Genomic DNA, 20706 nt, shown 5'->3' with positions numbered 1-20706 from the left:
GTTTGATGTCGGAGTTCAAGATGCTCACATGGAGCAGACTGCATTGCAAACGATGAACAGAAATGGATCTTCTGGCAAAAAAAGGAATGAGGTACAAAGCTGGTTTCAAGCTTGAAGTTGTAACATTTGCTAACTCAAATAACTGTACTAAAGTGAGGGGATTCAGTGGTAATGAAAAACTGCTGCAAGATTGAAAGAAGGCCCTGAAGATGCCAAAAACCAGATGCGTCATCAACATGGACCAGTGACTGGCTTGATCTTGAGAAGAATTTATCTGAATGGATCCTCTAAAGTCAGCAGAACAGTTCATCACCAGAAATACAATGTGTGTACACATGTCTAAGTGGGCCAAATAAAATCCAGAGTCCAGCAAAGATTTCAGAGCAACAGCTGGTCGGTGTAGCTGCTATTGGAATGAAAATGCCTGGTGTCTCGACAGAAGATGAAGATTACTCGATGAGCATCAAAACACAACGGCAAAAACATAAAGCCCCATTATGTCACATCGACAATACGGATGAAGAGCCCATGAATTTTAATATGCCCAACACCTGAACTATGGAGTGGAAAAGCTTAAAATCTGTTCTGATGAAAAACACAGGAAATGAGAAGACTAGGTTTCGTAATGGTATCGGCCTGCATGGCTGATAGAATGAAATTTAAGCCTATGGTATTTGTCAACCGTAATTTTTGTTCATGTCCGTACCAATGTTTGAATGTATGAGGATGGAGTGACATTCTGGATCGATACCATGTGAAATGTGTATCAGTGGCCTATGCAAAGAATGTAGCTTATTAGTGTGGGACATGTTCAAGTTGCATATAACCAATGATATCCATAGGCTTCTGTGAGCAAGTAATGCTCACTTTGCGGTTATACCAGTGAGTTTAATCTCCATAGTTCAACGTTGCATGTGTGCATCAGCAAGCCATTCCAGGATCATACTCATGCTGATTGGGATACAGGAATTGTTGGCAAAGAAAAACCTTATGGAGTGGAAAAATGATCAAATGGTGGGAGGTTATTAATGCATAAACTGTCATCAGATCATTCAAAGAAAATGTAGAATATCCAATTCAGTGGACAGAGTGGAAGATGATTTGTTGTGGAGGGATGATTCTGAAACTGATAGCACCAAATTTAATCCAGAGTGGAATTCTTGCAATGATGCCACAGCCACCGTGACCTGAAATTAATTTGAGGGACTTCGTGTCAGCTGCCCAAGGCAATAAATTTGATGGTTTTAAATTGTTTTTATTGTGGTCAAACGTATCCTTGTAGAATTAATTAATTCTTTAAAGTGTCACATTTTTTAAAAAAAATTGTTTAAAATTAAAGCATCGACCCCATCTTTGGAAGGATTTCAAAGGTCAATTTATACGCTGTAATCTACGTTAAGCATTTATGTGAGATGACCGTGCCCAGCAAGCTCACACACGGATTTTGTTATGGCCTCAGGTCTCACTATTGTTAACAAACTGTAAGAAGAGCTTTCCAGGTCAGAGGAAATGTGAAATCCACTTATAGCCGTGACCGGTGATGCTGAATCTGGAAAACACGAGTGCAGACCTGGAATTTCAATCTTCCCACTTGAACATGGTTGATTCACTCACATTTCTACAACTGAACAGGTTGAAAAGTGTCATAGGAAGCATGAATGAAAATTGACAGTTGTGAAGTTCGAAAATAAAGCCTTTGAATCAAAAATAGAAGAAAGGTGAGGAGATCCGACAGAATTGTATAACATTTGAGGTTCTTTATTCTTCCACCTTGAACATCAGGTAGAACAGGATCTACTTTACAACAGTAATGACACTTAAATGCTTCATTGGTTAGAAAATGCGATTGACATCTAACATCATGAAAGATGGTTGTCTCGCTCTCTCCGTTTCTGTCATTTTCGTTCCGCCGCTGCCCCGGGACTGAAAGTGCCCATGGTTCTGTCTGGGTGTGGTGTTTATGATGGAACCAAAATTCATGAAGCGTTAGCGATTTTGGTTCACCTGAGTCGTGGAGGGGCCGAGTTCCAGGTGTTTCCTCCTGATGTCTCCCAGATGCATGTTGTGGATCACGTCAAGGGGGAGTCTGTTGGGGCGAAGCGCAATGTTCTGGTGGAGTGGGCTCAGATTGCCCGCGGTAAGATCCTGGACCTGGCCCGGCTAACCGTGCAGGAACACGATGCCATTACCTTCCCTGGTGGCTTCGGTGCTGCCAAGAACCTATCAAACTTTGCTGTGGAAAGAAAGGATTGCCAAGTAATTCCTGACATCGAGCGAGTAATCACGGAATTCCACAAGGCACGGAAACCCATTGGGTTGTGCTGCATTACTCCTGTTCTGGCTGCCAAAGTACTCCCAGGAGTCAAGGTGACTGTTGGCCATGAGGATGAGGAAGATGGGAAATGGCCATACGCTGGTACAGCGACAGCAATCATCGGAATGGGGGGGAAGCACGCAGTCGGGGAGGTTGATTGTGCTCAGGTGGATTCTGAGAATAATGTTGTGTCCACACAGACCTTTGTGTGAAACTGAACTTCACCACATCTTCGATGGGATTGGTGCGATGGTGCAGCGAGTACTGAAACTAACGGGGAAATGAAGCTGCTGAGGAAATGACTGCCAAACTTCAGATCACTGATTAATGTGTGGGCGAATGAGTGGTGTCTGTGTGTGAGTGGGTGGGTAGTCTGTGTCTGACGTGCGTGTTTGTATGCATGCCAGGATGCGTCTGTGCTGGCGTGCATGTGTTTGGGCGTGTACGGGCATATCTGGGCTGCATATCCATGTGTAACCCGGCAGGCCTTTGTGTCTGGGCCTGTGCGCGCGTGTCTGGGCCGTCTTCTCCAGGTGTGCATGACCGTGTGTGTGCGTGCGTGCCTGGGGGTAGGGGATGTGTGAGAGAGTCTGATCTTCTCTGATCTATAAAGCTGGTGGAGACTGAGAATTAGCGACAATATTCCAAAGTGATCCCTGCAATGCTCTGATTGGAGAGCCAGTGGATCTCTCATCCGTGTTAGATCTGGCAGGATTGCGATATGAATTATGCTGTGTTAATTACCCTCAATCAGGTTACAGATTAATCTGTTGCTGCTAAAATGGAATTTCAGAGACCGAGTTGTAATTTTGAATCTATTAAATGTTCTGATCACAAAAAAAACATCATGCAAGATGCTGTATTATAAGTAATTTTTTTCAATACTGGGGATGTGGTTTGTAACAAAATGGATATCAGCTGCAACATTTGCATTATTAAACTTGCATTTGCACTGCGATTTTCCACAGTGTGTGCCAAAGAAGGTTTTTTGTTACCAGTTTATATCCAAGAAGCCTAGGGCGTTAATTCTTCTTTCCAGAACAATTGCACTCCGGTCAAGAGAGGAATTCAAATTCAAACTAAGATTTGTGCATTCTCAGCATGCTGTGTTGTCAGAATATGTGCGCTATGGGGAAGGCCCAGACTGAAGTAGGTTTCCAACCTCTGGATTAAATTGCTGGTAAGAAGATCGTGTAGTGAGAGAACTGTAACTATTAACAGAATCCCACTGGAAACATAACTCCCTTGGCATTGTGAAACAAGCTGACCCCAATTTGGATGGAATTTCTCATCGGCAAATGGCCTTGAAACCTCCCTTGGGAACTTGAGCTTTATAACATGAGCCATTTTAATTTGGATGGAGTGATTTCCAGTACGGGCTGCTTCTGTATGCTCTCCATTTCCTCCCCCTTGCCAGCTGGATCTCGTTCTGGGCCTACCCAAGGCTATCGTCAGTGTTTACTCTAAGTCAGGTGACCGTGCAACAGCACTAGTCTGCATGCCGACCTTGCACAAGTTGGCTATTTAAATTACCATGTGTGAATGGCTGTACATGACCTGTGCACTCAATTACAGGGAAAGTTGGTCATCCAAGGTCTAAGCTGGATGTGGCTGGTAGAGGTCATTCTGGCTTTTTTTTCTGTGCCTGCATCACTCTGGAGAAGCAGCTTGTAATATCCATCTATGTGTTTGAGGCTTGCCACAACCAGTTGATAACACGGCACATTGGACGCTGGCAGTAATTATATTTAACTGATTTCCTTTGTTTTCATGACTTTGTATTCTATTTTCTATGCCCCTCTATAAAGGGGCATCTTTATTAGATTTCTGTTTGACATTAGGGAAAATCCAGGAACTCTTATGCGCTTGATAAGAATGGCACGTTGCCTGATTTATTATGTGTAGTACGATGGCTTCTCCCGTAATAATATTTGTCTCGAAGAATGATGACAATAGTAGTTACGAGGACACATAATACAGGAGAAGGATTTAGATGAGAAATATTCAAAGAAAAGAGTTAACAAAGTGAGCCTGGAGAAAACGGAGGGAGACAGAAAGCAGGAAACTATAGGTCATTTAGCTCCACATCTGTAGTAGAGAAAATGTTAACTATATTTGAAGGAGTTGTGGCAGGGACACTTGGATAATTTCAAGGCAATCAACATGGTTTTGAGAAAGGGAAATCATGTCTCACCAACTTATTGGAATTCTTCGGGAAGTAATCCTGTGCAGTGGATAATGGGGAATTGCTGGATGTACTGTACTTAGGTTTCCAGAAGGCATTTAATAAAGTACCAAATCAAAGGTTATTGTGGAAAATAAAAGCTCATGGTGTCAGGGATAACTTATTGGCATGGGTAGAAGATTATAGCAGAGAGGAGGTGCAAATAGGTCTTGTTTTTTTAGCTTGGTGAGGTGTATCTTGTGGTGTGTCGCAGGGATCAGTCCTGGAATCTGGACTGTTTGCAATTTGTAGAAATGACTTGGGATGATTGCCAGATTTAAAAAAATTAATAGGATATGGGCATCGCTGGCTGGGCCATCCCTAATTGCTGTTGGGTGGACAGTGAAGAGTTAACCACATTGCTGGAGTTACATGTAGGCCAAACCAGGTAAGGATGGTGATTTCCTTCCCTCAAGGACATTAGTGAACCAAATGGGATTTTACAACCATGGGCAATGGGGTTTGATGGTCATCATGAGACTTTTGACTCCTGAGTTTTATTGCATTTCGCCATCTGCCGTGGCTGGATTTGAACCCAGATCCCCGGAACATTACCCTGGGTCTCACGATTACTAGTCCAGAGGCAATACCACTGTCACTGCTTCCCCCTTTGCTGATGACACAAAGATTGGTAGGAAAGGAAGTTGTAAAGAAGGACATAAGGAGTCCACAAAAATGTATAGATAGGTGAAGTGAGTGGTCAAAAATCTGGCAAATGGAATATAATTTGGGAAAATTTAAAATTGTCCGTTTGACAGATGAATAAAAAAGAAACATATTATCTAAATGGTGAGAGATTGCAGAGGGATCTGGATGTCCTAATGCATGAATCACAAGGTTAGTATGCAGGTACAGAAAGTAATTAAGGAAGTTAATAGAATGTTATCATTTATTGCAAGGGGAATTAAATATAAGTAGGGAGGTTACGCTTCAGTTATATAGGGCACCAGTGAGACCACATTTGGAGTCCTGTGTTAGTCATCTTATTTAAGGAGGGATATAAATGTGCTAGAAGCAGCTCAGAGAAGGTTTACTGGATTGTGTGGGTTGACTAATGAGGAAAGGTGGGACAGGCAAGGTTTGTATCTGCTGGAGTTTAGAAGAGCAAGAGGTTACTTGATTGAAACATGCAAGACGTATGGATGTGGAGAGGATGTTTCCCCTTGTGGAAGAATTTGGAACGCGCGGTCACCGTTTAAAAATCGGGAGTTGCCAATTTAAAACAGATTTTGTTTGGAGATTTGCTCCTGAGTATCTGTTTTGCTTGAACAAGATCATGTAGCATGCAAAGGAATTTCACACCTATGTCTTTGAACATTTAATAATCTGAAAGTTGCTATTCTCTGAACTTGATATTTTAGTTGTGCAGCAGTGGTGCTCTCAAGAATGATAATTAATCAAAGTAAAAGTGCGACTGGGTTTGCTGCTTGTTTGCAAAATATGAAATGCGACGGGGTTATATAAAATGGTTACCGTGACACTCCGTTAGTGGTGCCTGTTATCGCGTGCTATGCGAAAGCCCATGTATTAGGTCTTCAAAACTCAACAAGCATTGAAATTGCAATGTCAATGTGATCTGAAGGATTTTGAGTATCCACATTTAGCTGCAGTAGCTGTTATGCCTGTAGGTAGTGCTGTGATAAGAAATTATTTGCTATCAAACTAAGAACAAGAACAAAGAAAATTACAGCACAGGAACAGGCCCTTCGGCCCTCCCAGCCTGCGCCGATCCAGATCCTTTATCTAAACCTGTCGCCTATTTTCCAAGGATCTACTTCCCTCTGTTCCCCGCCCGTTCATATATCTGTCTAGATGCATCTTAAATGATTCTATCGTGCCCGCCTCTACGACCTCCGCTGGCAAAGCGTCCCAGGCACCCACCGCCCTCTGCGTAAAAAACTTTCCCCACACATCTCCCTTAAACTTCCCCCTCTCACCTTGAAATCGTGACCCCTTGTAATTGACACCCCCACTCTTGGAGAAAGCTTGTTTCTATCCACCATGTCCATACCTCTCATAATCAGGTCCCCCCTCAACCCCCGTCTTTCCAACGAAAACAATCCTAATCTACTCAACCTTTCTTCATAGCTAGCACCCTCCATACCAGGCAACATCCTGGTGAACCTCCTCTGCACCCTCTCTGAAGCATCCACATCCTTCTGGTAATGTGGCGACCAGAACTGCACGCAGTATTCCAAATGTGGCCTAACCCAAGTCCTATACGACTGTAACATGACCTGCCGACTCTTGTACTCAATACCCCGTCCGATGAAGGCAAGCATGCTGTATGCCTTCTTGACCACTCTTATCGACCTGCGTTGCCACCTTCAGGGTACAATGGACCTGAACTCCCAAATCTCTCTGTACATCAATTTTCCCCAGGACTCTTCCATTGACCGTATAGTCCGTTCTTGAATTAGATCTTCCAAAATGCATCACCTCACATTTGCCTGGATTGAACTCCATCTGCCATTTCTCTGCCCAACTCTCCAATCTATCTATATTTTGTTGTATTCTCTGACAGTCCTCTTCGCTATCTGCAACTCCACCAATCTTAGTATCATCTGCAAACTTGCTAATCAGACCACCTATACCTACGTCCAGATCATTTATGTATATCACAAACAACAGTGGTCCTAGTTTACATCTTTGTGCCTGCACAGTAATCGAATATGGTTGCTGTCTGTAACTCATGGTTTACAGGATCAGAATCATTTACTTTTAACCACCAGGGCTAGTAGTTAGGTTTTAATTTTATATTAAATATTATGCCACCCAACCTGGGCCACACTCCCTGGGCTGTTCCCTCCCCTCAATCAGTAAAAGTATCCATGTTATAATGCAATTGTTTTAACTCTAGCTTTATAGAAGGAAGTTGTGTAACTTTTCACATGCCATTGGGCTCAGCGGATTGTTCAGGATAATGCATGTAAATAAATGTTGCTGTAAAAACCCAAATATTCAGAAGGAGGATGTTTTTCAATCTTTACAGCATCAGCAATAAACTCAACACACTTTTTCTTGTGTTTTATGGACCAGGTTACAAAGTAGCTCTTTGTATTAGACAGTTTATATCCTGAGTTCATGTCACACTATTGTATCAATAGCACAACTGAACTGTCTGATTCATAGAACAAATTTTACCAAGAAGTGGGACTGCGGAATTGATGATTTGACTGTTTTCAGAAATGTTTGTGCTGAATGTGTATTTAATGTTGGTAATATGTCGGTTGCATTAATGTCGCTGCAATGATTGGGCGAGAAATTTGTTTTAAAACCTATTTGCCATTATAGAAGTACCTGAAATTTCCAATCTTCCCTTCAAATAATTGTGGCAATCCTGTTTCATTGAGTCAAGTGTACAGTTTGTACTGGTTGACTGACCAGGGGTCCACGTCCTTTCCCATGCCCCCAGTAACAAGATTTCACTTTCTTTCACAGAATCACAGAATTGTTACGACGCAGAAGGAGACCATTTGGCCCATCGTGTCTGCACCTGCTGTCCAAACACTCATCATGGCTTAGTGTCATTCCCTTCTTGTTTCCCTGTACCCCTGCATATTGTTTTTATTCAAGTAATCACCAAATTCACTCTTGAATGCTTTGATTGAGCCTGCCTCACCACACATCCAGGCAGTGCATTCCTGAACCATTTATGTGAAAAAGCTTTTTCTTGCATCACATTTGCATAATTTGAAAATCACCGTCAATCTATGCCCTCGTGTTCTTGATCCTTTTACGAGGGTGAACAGGGGCTGGTTTAGCTCACTCAGCTAAATTGCTGGCTTTTAAAGCAGACCAAGCAGGCCAGCAGCACGGTTCGATTCCCGTACCAGCCTCCCCGGACAGGCGCCGGAATGTGGTGACTAGGGGCTTTTCACAGTAACTTCATTGAAGCCTACTCGTGACAATAAGCAATTTTCATTTCATTTCTCCCTATCTACTCAGTCCTGTCCCGTTATGATTTTGAACATCTCTATCAAATCTCCTGTTGGCCTTCTTCCCTCCAAGGAGAGCAGTTCCAACCTCTCAATCTATCCTCATAACTGAAGTTTCTCATTCCTGGAATCATTCTTGTAAACCTCTTCTGCACCCTCTCCAATGAGTTCACATCCTTCCTATAATGTGGCACAGAACGGTCCACGTACTCCAGGAGGTCTAACGAGTGTCTTGTGTACGTTTAGCACGATCTCCTTGCTCTTGCACTCTATGCCTCTATTAATAAAGCCCAGTACTATATACTTTATCAATTGCTCTCTCCACCTATCCTGCCACCTTTAATGATCTATGCACATATAAACCCAGGTCCCTCTGCTCCTGCACCCCTTTTAGAATGTTACCCATATTTTGTATTGCCTCTCAACATTCTTCCTACCAAAATGCATCACCACATACCTCTCCGCATTGAAATTCATCTGCCATCTCTCTGCCCACTCGACCAACTTTCTGTGTCCTTTTAGAGTTCTACACTGCCCTCCTCACAGTTTACAGTATTTCCAAGGTTTGTATCTACTGCAAACTTTGAAATGGCCCCTGCGCACCAAGATCTAGATCATTAATATATATCAGGAAAAGTACAACCAAATTCTTGCTGAATTACTGCAGAAATCATACTTTAGCAAACTGCAGATCAATTGGGTAATTAGAAGTAAGGTTTACGGATGTCCATATTTTGCTTGCAGCATATATGTTGCATATGATGAAATTACATCCGCACGTCATGAAGTTTGAAAAAAAAAATTGATTCCGGCTGGAACAGCGCATCACACTCCTCCCTTTATGACAGTTACCGACCGCAGTTGATAGGTACGTTAATTTTTTTAAAGTCCCTTTTGAGTTTTTTTTATCTTGCCTTTTATACTTTTTCAGAGTGGGAGCCTGTTGCTACATCTTAATTAGTTCTCTTTTTGTCTGCTTTCTAAAATCCGAAAAATGCATTCTTACAAAGTTAGAACAGAAGCGAAAGTTGCCTTCTAGTGCCAGCATCACCAGCTCAGTCTTGAAAACCCAGTTTTTGTGTGCAGTCCCCTTTTCAATGTTTTTCAAACTTTTTTTTCCACGGCCCAAACCACGTTTGCCTGCTTGGGCTTCAAGCTCACTTGAATCTGGTTCGAAGGAATAGAGAGCAATGCACATAGCTGGTACAGAATTGAGCTAGTTCCTTTGCGTCAGCTTCATCTTCTTGAAAATGGAAAATCCAACCTCGCACATGTAGGTTGTCATGTAGGGCAATAGCAACAAAATGCTTGTTTTACTCAGCACTGAATACTCCTGTGCGAGGCTACTCCAGAATCCTGATAGCCTCATGGGGTTTTGGTGTGTTTTTAATGTGGTATCGCAGGTCAGGTGCAGCAGCATAGTCTTTTCATTTGGAGTCAACTGTAAGTTAATAACTGACTCTGGAGTCTCAACTTCAAACGGAAGTTTTCACCCACCGCTTCTCTTTCAAAATCAGAAACGTTTCCTCTAATTTGCTAGTACTCCCTGCATGTAGCACACATGGGATTTGCACATTTGCCAAAACCATACCTCAAGAAATCCTTAATTTTTTTTTTTTAAAGAGTATCCAATTTATTTTTCCAATTAAGGGGCAATTTAGAGTGGCCAATCCAGCTAAGCTACATATCTTTAGGTTATGGGGATGAAACCTGCACAACTACGGGGAGTATGTGCAAACTCCACACGGACAGTGACCCAGGGCCGGGATTTGAACCCAGGTCCTCAGCATCGTGGCTGCAGTGCTAACCACTGTGCCACGTGCTGTTCAAGAAATCATCTTTATACGGTTTTGTTAAGTTTCTTCTTTGTCGCATGTTAACCAGAAGCCCTGAAACTCTTTATAGAGCAAACAATAGCACTGCTCCGACATGCCTTGCACTCTGAGCAGCTCTCTCCAGCAGATTCTGTTGTGACATCCTGTCCAGTAGGTACACTGCCTATTTGAGTCTCTGACTCTCTTTCTTTAAGGAAATGATCCATCTTCACAGTCCTCTTGCCAGCAGCTAGAAAATGGAAGCAACTCTGCTCCATGATTTGGCGGCAAAAGCACGAACCGAGACGCTTGACGTCAAGCGTGTCTGCAGGGCATGTGACATTTTCTCTGCTGCTGCTTATGGCCGTAAGATTCCCCACAGCCTCATTTATTTTCATTCTCAATGTAAAAGCCAGTAGTGGCCGTTGGGCACTTCGTCCACAATCGGAGCCACCGTGGAATGACGACATCAATCACTCCGTGAAGCCCCCTCCCCTCCCCGGACACCTGCCCGTGACCCACCTGCCAGTGATTTTCCCCCACCCCACTTTGTGACATGCACTTTAAAAAATCCTGCCGTATCTAGATGTTTGCTTACATCCTTGCTCGTAGTGTTTGTGTTTATCATTTGAGCGTACTTGTTGGATGCGTCTAGATACATATAGTCCAGCTTTTGGTTTAAAACCTTAATCCAATGTCTAGTTATGGAAATAGTGATGCATTACTGCAATAAGTTGGCTCGTCTACGACCAACATAAGGGACGGTATTCTACAGTCCCCCAGCCGCATGCTTCTCGGCCAATCGCTGGCTGTGGGATTCTCCCTACCTGCCGCTTGTCAATGGGATTTCACATTGAAACCACCCCATGCTGCCTGGATATCCGCAGATGGGAGTGTGCTACCAGTGGGAATAGAAAATCCCAACTGATTCTAATTTGCAGATCTCAAGTTCCTACATCTCAGGAGGGAAAGTTGCCATAGTCTTAGAGGAGCTAGAGGCTGCTCTCCCCTTTGAGGTAGTGATTTAACCTGAGGATCACCACACCTTAAGGGCCAAAGTTGAGAAGTTAGCCTCAGCCAGCAGAGAAATTGAATCCGTGCTGTTGGCATCACTCTCCATCGCAAACCAGCCGTCCAACCAACTGAGCTAACCAACCTCCCATCTCAGGAGTATTTATCTCAGGAAAGTGACAAATGACCAGTTAACTTGTTTTAATGGTGTTGCTTAAGGGATAAATGTTGTCCAGGCCCTCAGCAAGCTCCTATGGTCTTGTTAGAGTAATGTTGTGAAATAGTTTACATTCATTTAGCCGGGTCGATGGGACTTGAATTAAATCAGGAAGATGATACCTGATAACCAGAGTGGAAATTGCACTGAAATTAACAGTGGAGTGGACTTTACTTTTCATTTGATTGTGAAAATCATTTCACAAGCCAACAGGACAGGTAGAAGTGTATGTAGTCATGGCTGAGCATTTTATATTCTAATTTGTAAGCATTTATTAGATGTGATCTGCAAACCTTTGACTACATTACCTTGAAAGATGATCAGTATTTTGTGTATCATTTGGAGAATTATTTAGTGCGTACACCTTTGTTGATGTAAATTCAATTGAAAATCTATTTGGCTTTTGAGTAAGCAACAAATTCAGACAGCAGCTTATTTATGTAAATTAGCACTGTGGGTAAAACAGCATAAAAGCTATTCCAGTTACACTGACTGGTGCAGATGAGATGCGTCTGCTAGAGCACGTGATTCCATGTTTGTCTTAGTTGAGAAAAACGAGAGCTGGGTCACCCATTTACTTTCTGATGAAATATTTACTTAGAAAATACCAAGTATGGAATGAGATGTATTCAGCTCATCAATCCCACTCTATTTTCAGGCATGTAAATTTTAACCTACAATGGATTCAAACATAACCTGTTCATTCTCTGTTCCGAATATAATTATTTTCATTCTGAAAATCGGAGAAGACTAGCTGTGTGAAAATATTGAATGCAGGAAGGAATGTTTGTATTTGCTTCTGAAATTAAGAAAAATATCACATGGCAGACACTTTTGGAAAAGGATCCATAGTTCAAGACGGATGCGTTGCTAGCAAGCAGGCCAACCTAAATTCAAGGAGAGTATTTGATATCCGTTGTGGTTGTACTTTTGCTCCTGAGTCACAATGTTAAGTTTTCAGCCTTCCCATCAGACAAGGAAACACACAATTTAGGCTGAAAATCCAGTCTGGTACTGTTACAGATGCTGCCTTTTGGATGAGATTTGAAAGATCTCCAGAAGCTATTTGAGATGAGCAGAGGGGTTCTCCCAGTGTCCTGGCCACGAATTGCCTCCCTGCCAGCACCTGAACCTATTTGAGATGAGCAGGAGTTCTCCCAGTGTCCTGGCCAAGAATTACCTCCCTGCCAGCCCCACCAAGAAAACAAATTGTGGTGATATGTACAAGATTTCTTACATTGCAACAATGACTACATTCAGATCTACTTGGCTCTGGCAAAATAATGAGGTTGTGGAAGGTGCTATCTAAATGCAAGCTCTTTCAGTCTTCGTATATTGGGTTTTCACCCTCGGTTCAGCAATAAAATCTTCGATTTTCATTGAACATGTTATGTTAAAGGCACCAAGGTGTTTCTCAGGACCGTAATCAAGCAAATATTGAATATTGAACTTCATAAGAAGACATCAGGGCAGGTGGCCAAAAGCTTAGTCAGAAAGATTTAAGGAATGCTGGGAAGAAGGGAAGAGAGAAAAAAAGGTCTGCTGGTTTGGAGAGTGATTTCTCGTGCTTTGGGGTCTCGCACCTGAAGGCATGGTCCGCAGTGGTGATGCAATTAAAATTGGGGGTGACCGATGCTAGAATCGGATAAGTGCCACTATCACTGCTGTTGAAGGGCTGGAGGAGATTGCAGAGATAGGAAGAGGTGAAACCCTGGCTGGTCTTTTACGAGGATGAGAATTTTCAATCGCGACATTGCTTTAACCAGGAATCAGGATAGGTCAGCAAGCATGTCGGCAATAGGTGAACAGCTGCAGTGTGACACCAAATTTCCAGAAGGTAGAATGTGGGAGGTTGAATATGTAAGGAAAGGAATGTGTGAGAGCGAGATTGTGACACAAAAAGACCGGACCGGGAGTGAAGACTTGTAGGGAGAGAGATTTGGAGCCAAAGAGAACTAATCTTGGACTAATTGTGCACTAGTCTTGGAGAGGAATTAGAATTGAACAGGAGACAGCAAAGGTAGCGTGTAAACTTAGCTCAGCAGCTGGATATGCAACTTAATCTGACCTGAAAATTGTAACTTTGTTCATAATAAAAGATAATTGGATGGTCCAACTCGGGAGATTCTTTAATTTTTATAAACTTTTAAATGATCCTTCACATATCGTGAAATACTTTGGGTCGGTTTGGTTTTCTATGATTTCATGAGAAGTGTGTTTACACTGGAACCAAGAGAGCCAACTTAAATTAAGGATTTGGTTTTTACACATTTGGTGTCAAACACAAAGTGACTTGAGTTGTTTATCATTGATTAATTGTTTGAAGCAATAGTTCTATTTTACTTCTGGTTTATCATTAACTTGCCATCATTCAGAAACCATTGTTTATACTGGTTGAGAGACATGACATATGGAATTAACTTTTTAAAAAAAAATTAAAAAAATTTTTTTATTCTCCTTTTTCACATTTCCTCCCAGATTTAAACCCAACAATAAACAGCAATCAGTGACGAATGTCATGTCAATCCCCATATCAAAAACAATGATCCCATCCTCCCACAAAACCCCTAAACTTTACCCGCATGTGAACATAAACAAATGACAAAAGAGAATCCGGAATCACCCATAGTCACCATTAGCACATATAGTCCCCCTCCCCCCAGCCCCCAACTCCTCTAATGTTCGATGTGATCCAATTCTCAAAAGTGCATAATGAAAAACGTCCATGAATTGTAGAACCCCTCCATCCTTCCCCTCAGTTCAAATTTGACCTTTTCAAGTGTCAGGAATTCCAGCAGATGCCCCCCCCCCCGGGCCAGGGCACAGTTTGGAGAGGTTGATCTCCACCCTAACAGGATCCGCTTTTGAGCGATCAACGAGGCAAAGGCTACAACACCTGCCTCCGCGCCCACTTCCAACCCCAGCTGGTCCGACACCCCGAATATGGCCTCCCGAGGGCCCAGGTCCAGTTTCACGTGCATCACTTTAGAGATTGCCCTAAACATCTCCTTCCAGTAATCCTCCAGCTTTGGACAGGACCAAAACATATGAACGTGGTTTGCGCGCCGCCCCCCCCCCCCCCCCCCCCCCCCCCCCCCCCAAACAACGGTCACATACATCTTCCACCTCCTCAAAGTGCCAGCTGATCTTCGCCCTTGTAAGGTGCGCTCTATACAGCACCTTCAGCTGTAGCTGTATCAGCCCCAACCTCAGACACGAGGTGGAGGCGTTCACCCTCCGGGGGCACCTCACATCAGAACCCTTCCTCCATACTCTCTCCCAACTCTTCCTCCCACTTTGCCTTGATCCCTTCTAGCGGTGCCTTCTCCTCTTCCAAAATAGCCCCGTAAACCGCCGATACTACCCCCTTCTCCAGTCCCTGTCGTCAGCACCTCCTCCAGCAATGTGGAAGCCGGCTCTACTGGGAAGCTCTGTATCTCCTTTCTGGCAGAGTTTCGAACCTGCATGTATCTAAATATTTCCCCCCTGCTCCAGCCCATAATTTGCTCCCAGCTCCTTCAAGCCTGCAAAACGACCCCCAAGAAACAAATCTTTTAGTGTCCTAATTTCTTAGAATCAGTGGACTGGTCAGTATTTAAAAACTCTTGTGACCAGCCGGAACGAGTACGCCACTTCATTAGTAAGACTATAGAAGACTGTGTGCCAAAAATGCAAATCCGCGTGTTTCCCAACCGGAAACCCTGGATGAACAGGGATATCCACTGCTTGCTGAAGTCTAGATCTGAGGTGTTCAAGTCAGGCAGCCCTGACCTCTACAAGAAAGCCAGATATGATCTAAAGAAATCATCAAAGATGCCAAAAGACAGTACCGGACCAAGCTCGAGTCCCAGGCGAGCTACACGGATCCCCGCCGTCTATGGCAAGGCCTGCAAGACATAACGGGCTGCAAGATGAAGGCATGTAAAATCGTCGGCTCCAACGCATCCCTCCCTGATGAGCTCAACGCATTCAATGCCCGCTTTGAGCAAGAGGTCAGCGAGAGCGAGCCCTCCACCCCAGAAGCCTTGGCCTTGGCTCCTCCCTCTGTGACTGGATCCTGAACTTTCTAACCCACAGGCCACAGTCAGTAAAGATAGGCAACAACACCTCCTCCACGATCATACTCGACACCGGTGCCCCACAAGGCTGTGTCCTCAGCCCCCGACTATACTCCTTATACACCTATGACTGTGGCCAAATTTCACTCCAACTCGATTTTCAAATTTGCCGATGACACCACCGTAATGGGTCGGATTTCAAACAATGACGAGACAGAGTACAGGAATGAGATAAGAGAATTTGGTGAACGGGTGCGACGACAATAATCTCTCTCAATATCAACAAAACAAAGTAGATTGTCATCGACTTCAGGAAACGTAGTGGAGAACATGCCCCTGTCTACATCAATGGGAACGAAGTAGAAAGGGTCAAGAGCTTCAAGTTTTTAGGTGTACGGATCACCAAAAGCCTGTCCTGGTCCCCCTCCATGCTGACCCTATAGTGAAGAAAGCCCACCAACAACTACTTTCCCAGAAGACTAAGGAAATTTGGCATGTCAGCTAAGACTCTCACCAAATTTTACAGATGCACCATAGAAAGCGTTCTTTCTGGTTGTATCACAGCTTGGTATGGAGCCTGCTCTGCCCAAGACTGCAGGAAACTACAAAAGGTTGTCAATGTAGCCCAGTCCATCACGCAAACCAGCCTCCCATCCATTGACTCTCTATAATTCCCACTGCCTCAGAAAGGCACCCAGTATAATTAAAGACCCCACGCACCCCGGACATACACTCTTCTACCTTCTTCCGTCAAAGTTTGAGGTCACGTACCAACCGTCTCAAGAACAGCTTCTTCCCTACTGCCATCAGACTTTTGAATGGTCCTACCTTGTATTAAGTTGATCTTTTCTCTACACCTTGCTATAACTAACATTATATTCTGCAGTCTCCTTCTTTCCCTGTGTACGGTATGCATTGTTTGTACAGCATGCAAGAAACAATACGTTTCACTGTATACTAATACATGTGACAATAATAAATCAAAGCAAATCCTTTCTTCTCCCAGCTCCGAAAATTTCCATCTCACTTCCTTAGCTCAAATCATTGGTTCCCCCGAATCGGCATTTCCCTTGACCCTGCCCCCAACCCGAAGTGCTGTCAAAACTGCCTCCAATTTCTCAACAAAGCTATTGCTACCGGACTCCCTGAGGATCTCCCCGGGAATGTCGTTGCCGCTAGTGCCTTCAGCCCCGACCCTCTACCCAAACCCCCCTCCATTCTGACCTATTGCGAGTCAACCCCTCTGACCCAGGAACGATAGCAGCATTTAAGGGCACGGACTCCGTAATTGCATACGGTTTAGGCAGGTACCATGGTCGGCGCAGGCTTGGGGGGGGCCGAAGGGCCTGTTCCTCTGCTGTATTTGTTCTATGAAACTGGGAATGTGGCTTCCTGCCTTAACCGCTTTGATGTGATGTGTAACAGGAGCAGGACCTCCTCTGTAGTCTGCCATGGATGCTCCAGGTAGCTGTGAAAGGGCAGCGAGCTGACAAAATGGCTGCCCTTTGTGCCAAGGGCATTCGCTGGGAGCAAGAGTCAATAAAGTTGGCCTTTAAGTTTTTAAACATCTCCTTCAGGACAAAGGTGTTTTAACCATGATCATTTATCTCCAATTACCTCAAATAATTGATTAAGTATTCTTAATAATTTTTTCCTTTATTCTGCAGCAAGCAAGGGCCGAACAGGAGGAAGAGTTTATCAGTAATACCTTGTTTAAGAAGATTCAAGCTTTGCAAAAAGAAAAGGAAACACTGGCTGTAAATTATGAGAAAGAAGAAGAATTTCTCACAAATGAACTCTCCCGCAAGCTGATGCAGGTAGAGGCATATCAGATCTTTAGTATGCCCTGATTTGGGAGAAACTTGATTTCAAAATGTCCAATAATTAAAGCTAAGCACAGAAACGTATTTGAAATAAATCGCATGAGTGGCGGCACATGAATAACATGTATTTCAGACAGTATGCAATCAGATTTTCCCTTTTTAAGTTTAACATACATGCATTTCAAACTTGAACAAATGTTTTTTCCTCACCTGTATTCCACCGATGAATCTACTCATGGGTAAGTCAGAGCACAAATCATGGGTATTATTCTAGAATTAAATCCCACAAGCTATACATGTATAGTTTATTTCCCCAGCAGCATATGTATGTTCTTTTGTTAGAATGTGGCATCAGTCATCAGTAAACTAGTTCCTTCCCATATTTTGAAAAGTTTATCTGACATACATACTATTCAAAGGAACAGATGCACATCAGAATTTTTGACCAACTCCCCTAGACTGTGTTGGCAGAAGTTGTCTTAATTTTAAAAAATTTTTTTTATAAGAACTAGGAGCAGGAGTAGGCCATCTGGCCCCTCGAGCCTGCTCCGCCATTCAATGAGATCATGGCTGATCTTTTGTGGACTCAGCTCCACTTTCCGGCCCGAACACCATAACCCTTAATCTCTTTTTTCTTCAAAAAACTATCTATCTTTACCTTAAAAACATTTAATGAAGGAGCCTCAACTGCTTCACTGGGCAAGGAATTCCATAGATTCACAACCCTTTGGGTGAAGAAGTTCCTCCTAAACTCAGTCCTAAATCTACTTCCCCTCATTTTGAGGCTATGTCCCCTAGTTCTGCTTTCACCAGCCAGTGGAAACAACCTGCCCGCATCTATCCTATCTATTCCCGTCATAATTTTAAATGTTTCTATAAGATCCCCCCTCATCCTTCTAAATTCCAACAAGTACAGTCCCAGTCTACTCAACCTCTCCTCATAATCCAACCCCTTGAGCTCTGGGATTAACCTAGTGAATCTCCTCTGCACACCCTCCAGTGCCAGTATGTCCTTTCTCAAGTAAGGAGACCAAAACTGAACACAATACTCCAGGTGTGGCCTCACTAACACCTTATACAATTGCAACATAACCTCCCTAGTCTTAAACTCCATCCCTCTAGCAATGAAGGACAAAATTCCATTTGCCTTCTTAATCACCTGTTGCACCTGTAAACCAACTTTCTGTGACTCATGCACTAGCTCACCCAGGTCTCTCTGCACAGCGGCATGCTTTAATATTTTATCGTTTAAATAATAATCCCGTTTGCTGTTATTCCTACCAAAATGGATAACCTCACATTTTTCAACATTGTATTCCATCTGCCAGACCCTAGCCCATTCACTTAACCTATCCAAATCCCTCTGCAGACTTCCAGTATCCTCTGCACTTTTCGCTTTACCACTCATCTTAGTGTCATCTGCAAACTTGGACACATTGCCCTTGGTCCCCAACTCCAAATCATCTATGTAAATTGTGAACAATTGTGGGCCCAACACGGATCCCTGAGGGACACCACTAGCTACTGATTGCCAACCAGAGAAACACCCATTAATCCCCACTCTGCTTTCTATTAATTAACCAATCCTCTATTCATGCTACTACTTTACCCTTAATGCCATGCATCTTTATCTTATGCAGCAACCTTTTGTGTGGCACCTTGTCAAAGGCTTTCTGGAAATCCAGATATACCACATCCATTGGCTCCCCGTTATCTACTGCACTGGTAATGTCCTCAAAAAATTCCACTAAATTAGTTAGGCATGACCTGCCCTTTATGAACCCATGCTGCGTCTGCCCAATGGGACAATTTCTATCCAGATGCCTCGCTATTTCTTCCTTGATGATAGATTCCAGCATCTTCCCTACTACCAAAGTTAAGCGCACTGGCCTATAATTTCCTGCCCTCTGCCTACCTCCTTTTTTAAACAGTGGTGTCACGTTTGCTAATTTCCAATCCACTGGGACCACCCCAGAGTCTAGTGAATTTTGGTAAATCATCATTAGTGCATCTGCAATTTCCCTAGCCATTTCTTTTAGCATTCTGGGATGCATTCCATCAGGGCTAGGAGACTTGTCTATCTTTAGTCCCATTAGCTTGCCCATCACTATCTCCTTAGTGATAACAATCCTCTCAAGGTCCTCACCTGCCATTGCCTCAGTTCTATCAGTCGCTGGCATTTTATTTGTGTCTTCCACTGTAAAGACCGACCCAAAAAACCTGTTCAGTTTCTCAGCCATTTCCTCATCTCCCATTATTAAAACTCCCTTCTCATCCTCTAAAGGACCAATATTTACCTTAGCCACTCTTTTTTGTTTTATATATTTGTAAAAACTTTTACTGTCTGTTTTTATATTCTGAGCAAGTTTACTCTCATACTCTCTCTTACTCTTCTTTATAGCTTTTTTAGTAGCTTTCTGTTGCCCCCTAAAGATTTCCCAGTCCTCTAGTCTCCCACCAATCTTTGCCACTTTATATGCTTTTTTCTTCAATTTGATACTTTCCCTTATTTCCTTAGATATCCACGGTCGATTTTCCCTCTTTCTACCATCCTTCCTTTTGTTGGTATAAACCTTTGCTGAGCACTGTGAAAAATCGCTTGGAAGGTTCTCCACTGTTCCTCAACTGTTCCACCATAAAGTCTTTGCTCCCAGTCTACTTTAGCTAGTTCTTCTCTCATCCCATTGTAATCTCCTTTGTTTAAACAGAAAACACCAGTATTTGATTTTACCTTCTCGCCCTCCATCTGTATTTTAAATTCCACCATATTGTGATCGCTCCTTCCGAGAGGATCCCTAACTATGAGATCATGAATCAATCCTGTCTCATTACACAGGACAAGATCTAGGACCGCTTGTTCCCTCGTAGGTTCCATTACATACTGTTCTAGGAAACTATCGCGGATACATTCTATAAACTCCTCCTCAAGGTTGCCTTGACCGACCTGGTTAAACCAATCGACATGTAGATTAAAATCCCCCATGATAACTGCTGTACCATTTCTACATGCATCAGTTATTTCTTTGTTTATTGCCTGCCCCACCATAACGTTACTATTTGGTGGCCGATAGACTACCCCTATCGGTGACATTTTCGCCTTACTATTCCTGATTTCCACCCAAATGGATTCAACCTTATCCTCCATAGCACCGATGTCATCCCTTACTATTGCCCGGATGTCATCCTTAAATAACAGAGCAACACCATCTCCCTTACCATCCACTCTGTCCTTCTGAATAGTTTGATACCCTCGGATATTTAACTCCCAGTCGTGACCATCCTTTAACCATGTTTCAGTAATGGCCAC

At 43.2% G+C, this 20706-nt stretch overlaps 2 protein-coding genes across 2 annotated transcripts in view; both read left to right on the top strand.

The window, feature by feature from the left end:
• The window catches only part of ccdc6b (coiled-coil domain containing 6b), a 95568-nt gene that overhangs the window by 32789 nt on the left and 42073 nt on the right, over positions 1 to 20706 (top strand). The window contains exon 2 of the mRNA XM_038774105.1: positions 17244 to 17393. Coding sequence (XP_038630033.1) covers positions 17244 to 17393 — 150 coding nt within the window. The remainder of the gene's footprint in view (positions 1 to 17243; positions 17394 to 20706) is intronic.
• On the top strand, positions 2041 to 2646 carry LOC119951070 (glutamine amidotransferase-like class 1 domain-containing protein 3B, mitochondrial). The gene is given in 2 exon segments (XM_038774106.1): positions 2041 to 2519; positions 2521 to 2646. Coding segments are annotated over 2 exon segments (543 nt in total). The 5' UTR covers positions 2041 to 2055; the 3' UTR covers positions 2600 to 2646.

Source organism: Scyliorhinus canicula, chromosome 16 (genome assembly GCF_902713615.1).
Source record: "Scyliorhinus canicula chromosome 16, sScyCan1.1, whole genome shotgun sequence".
In the NCBI taxonomy this organism is placed as follows: domain Eukaryota; kingdom Metazoa; phylum Chordata; class Chondrichthyes; order Carcharhiniformes; family Scyliorhinidae; genus Scyliorhinus; species Scyliorhinus canicula.
This window is presented reverse-complemented; position numbering and strand designations above follow the sequence as displayed.